Genomic DNA, 12271 nt, shown 5'->3' with positions numbered 1-12271 from the left:
TGGAAAAGAGAGAAGTGCTAGAAGTCGCACATCTCTGCAAAACTTGATAAGAAGGTGTATGAAAGCCTCAGACTGGGCTCCAACCAGGCCATGCCTGGTTGAGGGTGTGGCCTGGTTGGAGCCCAGGCCGAAGCTGTCATACACTTTCTAATGGGGTTTTGCAGAGATGTGCGACTTCCAGGACTTTTCCCTTTTCATTAGCTGTCTAGAGCTGGGGCGAGAGCTAGCTCTAGAGCTGGTGGCCCACCGAAAAAACCCAAAACACTCCAACATGCTGACACGTTTGCCCCTGATGACTCCTGATGGCTCCTGATGACTTATGGTGGCTCCTGATTACTCATAATGACTCCATAACAGTAACTATTTTGCACTCTTACTCTTGGACCTCTTTGCAGCCTTTGACACAGATGACCACCCCTTCTTTAAAAAGAAAAAATACTCCAATCTCTTGGTCTCTGTCACTGTACTCTTCGTTGGTTCTCCTCTTACCCATCTCACTGCACCTTTAATGTCACAATTCTACCTCGGCCTCTCTTCTACCTTTTTCTGTCAGGGTCCCCCAAAGTTCTGTTATTGGACCTCTCTTATTTTCAAACTACATCTCCTCCCTAGGTCAGTTGATATCCTCCCACAGCTTCTAATACCATTTCTATGCAGACAAGACCCAAATCTAACATTCTACCCCTCAGCTCATCCCATCAGTATCCTAACTCATCAATAATTTACTAACTGACAACTCAATGTAGCCACCTTGCCCTAAGCAGAAGTGTCTATCTAAGTTTAGTTGGGCTGCGCTGCAGTTAGCTTGTCTGAATTTATAGTTCAGATTCTTTAGGTTTCTCCTAGGTTCTGGTTACTGTATGTGTCTTTCTGTTTCCAGTACGTAGCACTGCTGCCTATGATAATAGCATGAGAGTTGCTGTAACCAGAGTTGTGAATATTTGTCTCACCCTGCCCAACCAGTAGGAGTTTCCTTGCCACTGATACTTACTGGAAGAAGATGTAAATATTCAGGGAGTGACTTTGGGAGGTCAGCCTGTTCTCCCTTGGGCTTCTTGCCTGGGGAAGGTGTATGCTTGCTGCTAAAACCTCCTAGGCCTGCTGCCTAAGGTGGTGACCATGTGACATGTGGACAGAGGCCAGGATTTGGGGCCTAGCCTAATGAGCCTGTGGACTGAGTAGCCATGGAGGACCTACTGATGTCTTGAAAAGCTGGGAAGCTTGGCTGTGCAGCTTGGACCTCATTGGACTATAGTGTCTTCTATCCAGGGTGCTGATTTTCAAGTACCTTACAGTCAGGAGCCACTATCACACAATGCCAGGTCAGCTTGAAGGTTCTCCGTGAAAACTGTGAGTACTATGTTCCTTTTTTTTGTGGAGTCTGCTTTTTTTTGGGTGTTCTGTGCCCTTACCCTTTCTCTCCCTGGAGTGTTGAGTGTGAGCAATGAACTCCTTTTTTGTCTTGCATCTTAAAGTGACTGGTGCCCAGCTGTTCACTACCTACTATTGCCTATGAATTGTCAACCCACCCCTGTCTCTGGGGGTACCACCATGCTTCTGGGGGTCATAAGGGGTGCTACATCAATCTATCAAAAACTGAGTTCATAATATTTCCTCCACTAGGTGCCCCTTCCCCTGACTTCTCTGTTGGGACTAATGGCACATCTATCAGTATGTCCCCACATGCCAGAGTATTAGCTGTAAAACTGGACTCTGAACTCTCCTTTCAGCCCTACATCCAAACACTGTCCAAACCTTGCCACCTCAGCCTCTGCATTATCTCTGAAATAGGTGGGCATGACATGTCTAAAGTAAATCTGCAATGTGTTCAGCAGGTGGCAATCTCTTGGGTGTCTCCAATAAACACAGATAATAGAGAAAAAAACAAAGGGAGAGCGTTCACCGCATTTCTTGAAACTTTGATAATGATAAATGGGATGTATTACACTTACATGTAAAGAATAGTGTAGCACCCTCCTAGGTAGATAGGGGGAGCTAAAGTTAATTTATTTAGTCTGGAGGGCCGAGTAGCTGCCTGGGTGTAGTAGTTAGCAAGGTTAAATTTAGGTCAGGACTGAAAGGCTCTGCAGGCCAGTTCCCTGATACCTCCCCCTGCTCTGAAATTTTGGAGAAAATTATAGAAGCAGTGGGCTGGCCTGCACATTTAAGGGACTCTGGCCAATCCCTAAGCAGAGGGCTTGGCATAGGGCAAGGGCAGCCCTTAAATGTGACAGAGCCTGCTCAGCAGCAGGAGAGTTCAGGTGGAAGATGGAGAGAGAAGGCTGAGGAGCAGGAGCCTGGAAGGGGGCCCAGTTGAGAAAGGGTTCACCTCATTGGTGCTGGAGAGGAGGAAAACTCAGACCTCATTGGCCCCCAGAGAGAGTACCACATGTTGCAGAGTGAAAGTAGATTATATCATGTACTACTCATGTACAAATGAAAGTTTCAAAATAAAAAGTGAGGTGTGGTGACAGGTTCTCTTTAAAAACATTGACAAAGAGGATCATTGTGTTTGTATTGATCTGCCTGCAGACAGTGAAAACTGCATCAAATGTCCTGATGAAGAATGGCCAAATGAGAAGAAGGATCGGTGTGTTCCAAAATCAGTGGAATTTCTCTCCTACACTGAGGATACAATTGTTGCAGTATTCTCAGCTGTCTCCATCCTCTGCTGTCTTCTGACTGGTTTAATATTGGGATTATTTGTACATTACAAGGACACCCCCATTGTTAAAGCTAATAACCGGAACCTGAGCTATCTCCTCCTGGTCTCCATCATGTTGAGCTTCCTCTGTGTCTTCTTGTTCCTCGGCCGTCCAGTAGATGTAACCTGCATGCTGCGTGTAACCTCTTTTGGTGTCATCTTTTCAGTTGCCATCTCTTCTCTACTTGCCAAAAGTATCATGGTGTGTATTGCTTTTAAAGCCACCAAACCTGGGAGTTCCTGGAGAAAATGGATGGGAGCCAGATTTCCCAGTTCTATAATGTGTGTCTGCTCACTGGTTCAAGTCATAATCTGTGTCACTTGGTTGTCTATTTCTCCTCCCTTCCAGGATCAGGACACTCACTCTTATCAGGGAAAGATCATCATTCAGTGTAATGAGGGTTCAGTTATCGGCTTCTACTCTGTCCTGGGATATATGGGGCTTCTGGCAGCTGTGAGCTTCATTATAGCTTTTTTAGCCAGGACATTACCGGACAGTTTTAATGAAGCCAAGTACATCACCTTCAGCATGCTGGTGTTCTGCAGTGTCTGGATTGCCATGATCCCGGCCTATCTGAGCACTAAAGGGAAAGACACGGTGGCTGTGAAGGTTTTTGCTATAATGGCATCAAGTACTGGACTTCTTGGATGTATTTTTTTCCCGAAATGTTACATAATTCTGTTCAAAAGTGACCGCAATACAAAAATAGGCTTGCTTAGAAATAAAGGACAATAAACTTTTTGTATGATGGCAATAATACATATAATCAAAAAATACAGAATTACTCTGCTTGTAATACACTTTAATCCATAGCATTTTGCTTGTCTTTTAAGAATAAAGTCTGTTGAAAATATTGTATTTAGTTTTATGTTTCCATAATTATAAATACATTTTGTTTGGTGTATTTGTAGTGCATTACCCTTGCAGGAGCTGCTGGATGATGAAGGGTTCTCTGTTCTGCAGCAACTCTAAAAGCTGCTCAGTCCCTATTGACACCTGGTTACTGCTTACACCTCTGTAAATGAAGTGTTAGTATACTATACAGGTAGTATACTAAAATGGTACAAAGAAAATAGGCCACAAGTAGCTGTTGGTAGATTAAATGGAAGTATTAAGGTAATGCATTAAACAATACATGAATCAATAAACAAGCAATTAAACGGGTCTGGAGATGCTGTACTAGATAAATGGACACTAACCCAAAAGATAGCAGCCAACAAGATAGCAAACTGTAGTAATGTTAAACCAAATTATAACTGGTGCAAACAGGATTAAAAGTATTGGCATCAACTAACCAAGAAATACTGGTCCTCATGTGCACACTACGCATGGGTGGGCATATGTGTTCCTGAACAAGGGTACCACCGAAGATGATTGCAAAGTACTTGGTGCCTAAATGTCAGAGTTGGCTGGTTTTCATTGGGGCCCTCCTGTAAGGTGGTGCACGTGTAGCTGTTCCTTTATGAGTGTGTAATGAATGGCTAGTGGGCTGTGAAACAGGAGCAGTCTCTGTTGCATAAACTTTGTCAGTATTGAGACAAACATAGCTCAGCTCACTCATTCTGGTACACAGGATGCCTGTTCAGAATGCGTGGAAGTCTGCAGTCCTCCACGTCAGGTCGCAGTGGCTCAGTCTATCAGCTCTGGTCCTCACAAGGTGCAGTCTCTAAGCTTTGGTCCTTAGAAAATTGCAGCCTATCAGCTCTGGTCCTCACAGGGCTGTAGTCACTCGACTCTGAATTTGGCAGACAGGCTCATGAAGCAGGTCCGCTCTTGATTCCTGTGCAAGGATGCATGTGACAGTCTTTCTGGTGCAGCTGTGACAGATCCAGCAACATATCTGCTCAGTTCTGCTTCCCCTCAGCAAAGCCCTGCTTTCTGCAGATTTGCCCAGGAAAAACTCAGTTCTCATCTCATCCATGTTTGAAGAGCATCTTGGGTGTCAAAGTCCAAGCTGCATTAGACTCCATGTCCCAGCTCTCCCATGAGCCCATGCCACCACATATCAAGTCTCCTCTGCCTGCTACTGATTGGCTGGCCATCTCTGCCAAAGGTGGGGCTGAGGAGCAAGAGGAGATTTCACGTCGACACAGCCGCTGCTGCACACTCTGTTCCTCTATGCAGTGATGGTGAGGGACAAGCGGGGGACCACCCACAGAGACAGTTGATCCTGCAGCACCGCTGTTCCTCATATGTAATATACAGAGCACAGGAGTCACAACCACAAAAAATGTCAACGTGTCATATCGAGTTGATCAAACCTAGCAATTTATGTCCATTGGGCTAAGCCACAACTGCAAGCCAAACACCTGCCTCGCAGTTCTGCCACATTAGCACCATTGTAAATTGCCTTTTGACAAAACAACAGGCATTCAGGGGCAACAGGACCACCTCCTGAACATCTGACAGTAGCTGCTTAGATGCACTCCGAAAAGTGATCCACTTTTCAGAGCTTTGGCTAGTGTGAACCTAGCCTAATATCAGTCATTTTAATACCACCTATGTTCCTTTCCTTTTAAAATGGTGGAAGTAAGCTGAGACCTATGCTGCACAAGTGTCAGGTTGCTGTCACCCTGTTAAAAAGAACAGTACAATTAGCATTAAAATGACTGGCAACATGCACTTCTAGCAGCTTCCTATTCTTTTTTCATTTCTACAAGGGAAAACATGTTTCTGCTTTCTCCCTCCTTGCCTCAATCACTGCAGGAGTTTCAAGTGCTTGTGCGTAGTCTTCTCCCATTAGTCTTCTCCCCTCATCAGAGCCAGCACTGAGACCTGCTCCATCCTGAACTACATGAAGCCGCAGTGTGGGATAGCAGCTACACACTAGCCTGGCTGCTGTGCAGTTAATGGATGCTCTGGGTGGGTTTGGACCCCCTGACCCCCCCTCTTATCTACGCCCTTGTTGTGTGCCGTCAGATTAAAGATCTATATGGTACTGTTCCATAACACCATGTGGATTTTAAAGACTTCCTCCAAGCATCATAGTGAAATAACAACAAAATTCCACTTTTGCAACACCCCTAAGAAATGAGGGGGCTACAGCAGCTAGCCTAATGTTTGCATATTACAAACATAAACAAAATGTGCTTATAAAGGCTGCGCTACACCCCAAATTATAACATGAAAATGAAACCAAAATAAACTCAGTCACACAGTATATCACAGGTCATACAATAAAAAGTGTGTCTTAAAACACCCAATAAAAAACAGTTGCAACACTGCAATATAAACAGCAGCATAACAGTGATATATGCCACTCTTGAAAATATAGTGCTCCGAAGTGAATGTGAATGCTTCCACCTTCCACAGTGCCCAGAGAAGCTTATTATAAGCTTGCCATAATATCATGACCCTCTACAGGACTGGTCATGATAAGAACGTATATGTATCTCCAGACTGCTCCATTCCTCAACGCTACTCAAGGTAGTCTCAGACCTTGTCTCAGACCTTGGCTCCCAGATAGTATTTTTTAAAACAGGGGTCTCTAAACTTTCTAAACAAAGGGCCAGTTTACTGTACTCTAGACTTTGAGGGGGACAGACTGTGGCCTGTGGTAGTAGAAAAGGTCCAGATGTCAGTGGGAGTAAACCATGCCCCTTCATTGGTGACAGTGGGAGGAATAGCACCCCACCGTTGGTGCCATTGTTAGGAATAGTGCCCCATAATTGGTGTCAGTGGAGGGAATTATGCCCCATTGTTAGTATCAATGGATTAAACAGTGCCCCAAGGGCCAGATAAAAGCAAGCCAAGGGCCACATCTGGCCCCCAAGCCACAGTTTGGAGACCACTGTTTTAAAACACAAAGAAGCCCTCAATAGTGTAAAATCTTTAAGGACACATTTATTGACCAAAAATTACACTCACATGATTTATAAAGTCTCAACGCTTTAAGAAAAAGTTCTGGCCAACATCCAACATAGACGGCAATCGGCGTGCATGATGATGTCATTGTATAGTTCATGCCTCAAGGTGGAAGCATTCACTTTGGAACGGAACACTATATTTTTAAGAGTGGTGTATATTATTTTCACTCTAGACTTTATATTGCAGTGTTGGAACTATTTATTGGGTGTTTTGAGACACACTTTTTATTGTATCACCTGTGATATATGTATGAGTTTATTTTTCTTTCACTTTAATGTTATATTTGGGGTGTATCGCTGACTTTATTAGCACATGATATTGAAATTATTTGTGTATGCTCAGTGCTGTCCGCAAGGCACACAAAGCCACTGAATGTGTTATTTTTTGTACATTTTTTGGTATATGTCCATTGTGGCAGTGCCTGTCTCTCCATGTCCTCTTTTTGATAATTACGTGCTGGCCTATTAGTCTTTAAAATGGCCAGAAAAAACACGGTTCAGCTTCTATAGACTTCAGTGGAGTTTGGCACTAAGTGTGGGGCTCATGGATTTCCATTTGGCTTCACCAAGTCTAGCTTGAAAAAAAACCCAGCCAGGTTTACTCATTCCTACTCTCAGATCCCAAATACTTCAGTGTGGTGATGACATCATGACAGAGGGACCACTGGCTGTGAGCACAGACTGTAGAACTGGGTCTCCGATGTCCACTCCTGAAAGAGGAGCTGAAGTGGATCATGTGATGGTGGGCTTCAGTAAGAATAAATTCTTTACACAGTTTTAAAAATAATCTCTCCTCAAGATGGGTTTTACCAAAGCTGTAAGAAACACATTTATGAGATCTCCTTTTCATCACCAATCAGATATGAACTTTCCAAGCAGGTTTGATTCTTATTTGTGGCTGTAAGAAGCTTCTTTGCAATATTTACTTTGTAAGGAACCCAGGGTGTATTTGGTCTCAAAAGACATCTTCAACTTCTCAAAGACTAAATCACTGGAACAAGGGTGGACTGACAACTCATGGGGCCCCCAGACAAAAGGTGATCATGGGGCCCCTGTGGCCTCACCCACACTCAAGCCACACCCAAAACAGCCTATGAAAGGTACCAGGGGCATCTCATGGGGCCCCCTACTGATCCCGGGCCATCGGGGCAGTGCCTGAGTTTCCAAATGGTCAGTCCGCCCCTGCACTGGAAATGTAGCCAGGTGCTGGACAACAGAAACATGGAGAAGGAGACATTGTCCTCTTTACAGTCAGTTTTACTGTATTTTCACTTTATACTGCTATGCTGGATGTTTTGTTGCACATCTCCTCCAGCCACCAGGGGGAGAACTATGATCAGGAAAGCCTATGGACGTCTATGCAGAATGCATAGAATTGATGTCTGGAACATCAAACATAGAATGGAACTCATGGAACCTGACCCTACAATTCCCAGAGGACACTGAGGCAGAAAGAGAGAAGTGGAAGAACTTTTACTGGACTGATCTAAAAGACGTCTTCCTCTTGGCAGAGTGAAAGTCCATGTGGAGCACATCTGCCTATGTGCCCACATCTGTGGGAAACCAGACCAGCAGGGAACGGAGTGTGAGACCTGAGAGTGGTGACACAGGTGGCAGAGCTGCATGGATTGCGGCAATCCCATCCATTTCACCCTTGCTTCATGGAGACTGGAACATCTTCCCACTCTCTCCTTTTTCATTTCTAATTACCGGAGCCTTTTGCACAGAGGAATTGGACCCCTTTCCAATGGCAGGATTCTGCAGTCATGCTGCACAGACTGGTGGGAGTGCTCACTGCCCACCATTCATACACTCCTAGCAGGGACTGAGTTACTAGAGGCAGGACATTTAATACATAGCACCTACACTGCATGCTAATTCATCAAGACTGTTGATAAGTGTACCAACGCTGCTTATGGGCCCCAACTATAGCCAGTAGAAGAACAATAAAGGATTGAGCCTCTACAGAGCAATTCTACTAACTCTGATCTATTATTTATTCAAAGGGAACCTCTGCCCAGTTAGCCTAGGCCTAACAAAGCTACAATTAATGCAATTTAGCAGTATAGTCTCCTGAATGCAGTTAATTCTATTCTTTTACTGTTCATTGTTGCAGAGATTCTTCTACTGTTTAGGCTGATCCAGGTGCATAGTGTTCTCCTATTCCTGCTGCTTACTATTGATCATAGTGTATGTTGAGCGTCAGTACTACTATTGCTAATCCATTTTTATGCCTTTATCCTTACCAATCATAATGTATCACAATATGTTAAAGGATAAGCTCACCTTTTGCACAAAAATAATAAATGCACAGTTTTTGAAGGTAAAAAAATGTGCATTTATTATTTTCGTATGCAGGAGCCTGTAAAGCATTGCACCTGCAATCAGCAGATCACTGGTACTATGCAGGTCTCCTGCAGATCTGTCAGTATATCCGCTTGCCAGTACGGGATGTATGGGGTATATGGGATGTATGGGGTGTACGGAATGTATGGGGTGTACAGGGTGTATGGGATGTATGGGGTGTATGGGGTGCACAGTGTGTACGGGATGTATGGGATGTATGGGATGTACATTATGTATAGGGTGTACAGGGAGTACGGGATGTGTGGGATGTATGGGGTGTACGGGATGTATGGGGTGTACGGGATGTAGGAGATGTATGGGATGTACAGGGTGTACGGGGTGTACGGGATGTATGGGGTGTACGGGATGTACGCGATGTATGGGGTGTACGGGATGTATGGGATGTATGGGGTGTACAGGATGTACGGGGTGTATGGGATGTACAGGGTGTACGGGATGTACGGGATGTACGGGATGTATGGGGTGTACGGGGTGTACGGGATGTACGGGATGTATGGGGTGTACGGGATATATGGGGTGTACGGGATGTACGGGATATACGAGCAAGCAGATATACTGACAGGAAGAATCAATGAACTACCACAGCGCTCCACAGTGCAATGGTAGTTCATTGAAAACTACAAGCAGACAGCCGCTAAGGCAGTTGGGACTTGTAGTTCATTCATTCACAGAACTCTGCGAATGAATGTTGCGGCTGTGTGGGCGGAGCCCTGCACCACCGCGCCATTTTCAAATCTGACAGCTAGTACGGGGTACTTCTCCCCATAATTCTGTCAGAGGGAGGGGAGGCAACGGGTGCCGCCTGCACAAAAATGGGTGGACCATGTAACGTTTCCAAAGGTGAACTTATCCTTTAAGACTTGCTTTTACTAATACATTCAGCGTCTGTTTCCTGACCCGGCATCAATATTGTGTACCTGGTATTGCCTTCAGTGATTTCTGTCATATTACAAGCTTTGTTCACTAATCCTAGTGTGTCAGAGAGGCTGAAGTCACTGCGGAGGTTGTGGCAAAAACCAGAGGACCCATCCTATGTATCGGTTCCTGCAGGGGTAGCTCTACAGAAAAAATTGACTAATTCTTTTACATTTTGTAAGTTGGAAAAAACGTTTTGCTGTTGTGTGATTCCTTACAAGAATGTTCAATCAATTTGAAAATGTTCAGTAAATCTTAGTTTGAATACAAATTTTTTGTTAAATCTTCCTGATGGTCATCCTTGGTAGAAATAAGAAGCAATGTACCTGCAGTGGGCGTGTTTTGGAATCTCTCTACTGCATTACAAATAGGTCAGCCAAAGGGGTTCCTATATCATCAGATGCCTTAGAATAGGGGGTGGGGAGGACAGAGGTCCACTATAGCCTGGCCTGAATGTAAAACTAAAGCATTGAGCAGGTAAGTAGTGCTCCAGGTTGGCACTTCAAATCTTTTTTTCTGGAGTTTGCCTTTAATAATATTTGGATTATAAGCACATATACAATATTTAAAGCACAATAACAATACATTCAAATGGCTGCTGCATTTCTGATTCAACATTATTACATTTAGTCTGACAGTTCATGGTTTGTACTTTAGATTCATAAAACTATAGCATCTTTTTCATTTGCGGTTTATAAAATAAAAGTTTCTTTCACCAGAAGTTCATGTAAGTCCCTGAGGGAGACATTGAGGCTTGTCCTACACCACCTGCTCCGAGGCTCTCTTGTGGTTTCAGTTCAAAGCAGTGTATTATTTTTTATTGTTAGATCGATAACTATCCCTCTTCAGGTTTCCCTTAGGTAACGCCAGCCGTACGCGTAATTATAATGTAGAGACAATGTCATTTCAGCAATAGGTGTTTGTAAAGTAAAAGTTTCTTTCATCAGAAGTTCATGTACGTCCCTAAAGGGAGACAGCAAACTCTGTACTAAACCATCCGCTTTGAAGGAAACGTATTATAATGTGTTATACAGTACACATGTTATGTTATGCCTACTATTACTGCAATAAATAATAATAATTGTTATTATTATTTAATAATTGTCAAAGTAAGTAATAATAAGAATAGTTATTATTATTTAATAATTGTAAAGGTAAGAAATAATAATAATAATATGTGTTATTATTATTATTTAATGATTGTCAAAGTAAGAAATAATAATAATAACAATAATTATTATTTTTATTATTAGTATTATTTCTTACTTTGGCAATTAATAAATAATAATTATTATTATTATTTTTTGTTCTGATTTTGGTAGCTATTAAATAATAATAATAATAATTATTAGAATGATACTATTATTTATTATTATCATATCATAATTATTATTACTGCTATTATTACTATTATTATTATTACTTAAAAGTGACTGCTAGTCTATAAAACATGCGCACGAAAAGTAAAAATTAACACATGCAGTTTGTTTTGTTTAGTACTAATGGTGACGTTGAATAGGTTCAGCATTATTATTATTATTATTATACAGTATTTATATAGTGCCAACAGTTTGCTCAGCGCTGTGCAGTGTGGTGCGGCAGGCAGACAACACACAGAGTTTTGATTTTCCAGAAATGGTGTATTGCAGAACTAGTAAAATCAGTACAAATAAACCTAGTGGGGAGGTTCAACTGACCAGGGCACTCACAATAGTTCAGAGAGGAGATAGCGGGATGCAAGTTCCAAGCTACAGACAGCATCTGTCACCAACAGCAGGATGTGGCCTGACCAGTCCAACACAATGGGGAGCTTCCTGAGAAGGTGAACTTAGTCCCTACTCTTCCCTACTCCACCACAACCTTTCCCTGCCTCTAATCCTGTTTCTGACAGATGGGAGACCTGTCCCTACACAAGACACTCACATAAAGCACACCAAAACCCGGGGTGAGAATCTTAACCAATTCAATACCGGGCAATTTTACATCTTCCTGCCCGTTCCAATTTTCAGGTTTCAGCGCTCTCACATTTTGAATGACAATTGCGCGGTCATACAACATTGTACCCAAACTAAAATTTTATCATTTTCTTCACACAACTAGAGCTTTCTTTTGGTGGTATTTAATCACTGCTGGGGTTTTTATTTTTTGCTAAATTAACAAAAAAATACCAAAAATTTTGCAAAAAAAAACATGTTTTTCTTCGTTTCTGTTATAAAAGTTTGCAAATAAATAATTGTTCTTCATAAATTTAGGCCGAGATGTATTCTGCTACATGTCTTTGGTGAAAATAACCCAAATTAGGATGTATTATTTAGTTTGTAGGAAAGTTATAGAGTTCACAAACTATGGTATAGATCTGAAAATTGATCAATGAAGTACTGACAGCCAATCTAATTTCTTGAGGTCCAAGAATGTCAG

General features: G+C 42.6%; 1 protein-coding gene across 1 annotated transcript in view; it reads left to right on the top strand.

The window, feature by feature from the left end:
* Nucleotides 1-3563, top strand: part of LOC149449826 (vomeronasal type-2 receptor 26-like) — a 79312-nt gene extending 75749 nt beyond the window's left edge. Inside the window, exon 6 of the mRNA XM_089692720.1 lies at nucleotides 2533-3563. Coding sequence (XP_089548846.1) covers nucleotides 2533-3440 — 908 coding nt within the window. The 3' untranslated portion in view covers nucleotides 3441-3563. The remainder of the gene's footprint in view (nucleotides 1-2532) is intronic.
* Nucleotides 3564-12271: the final 8708 nt, after the last annotated feature.

Source organism: Staurois parvus, unplaced genomic scaffold (genome assembly GCF_062004578.1).
Source record: "Staurois parvus isolate SC_StPar_1 unplaced genomic scaffold, SC_StPar_1.0 ptg000602l, whole genome shotgun sequence".
In the NCBI taxonomy this organism is placed as follows: Eukaryota; Metazoa; Chordata; class Amphibia; order Anura; family Ranidae; genus Staurois; species Staurois parvus.
This window is presented reverse-complemented; position numbering and strand designations above follow the sequence as displayed.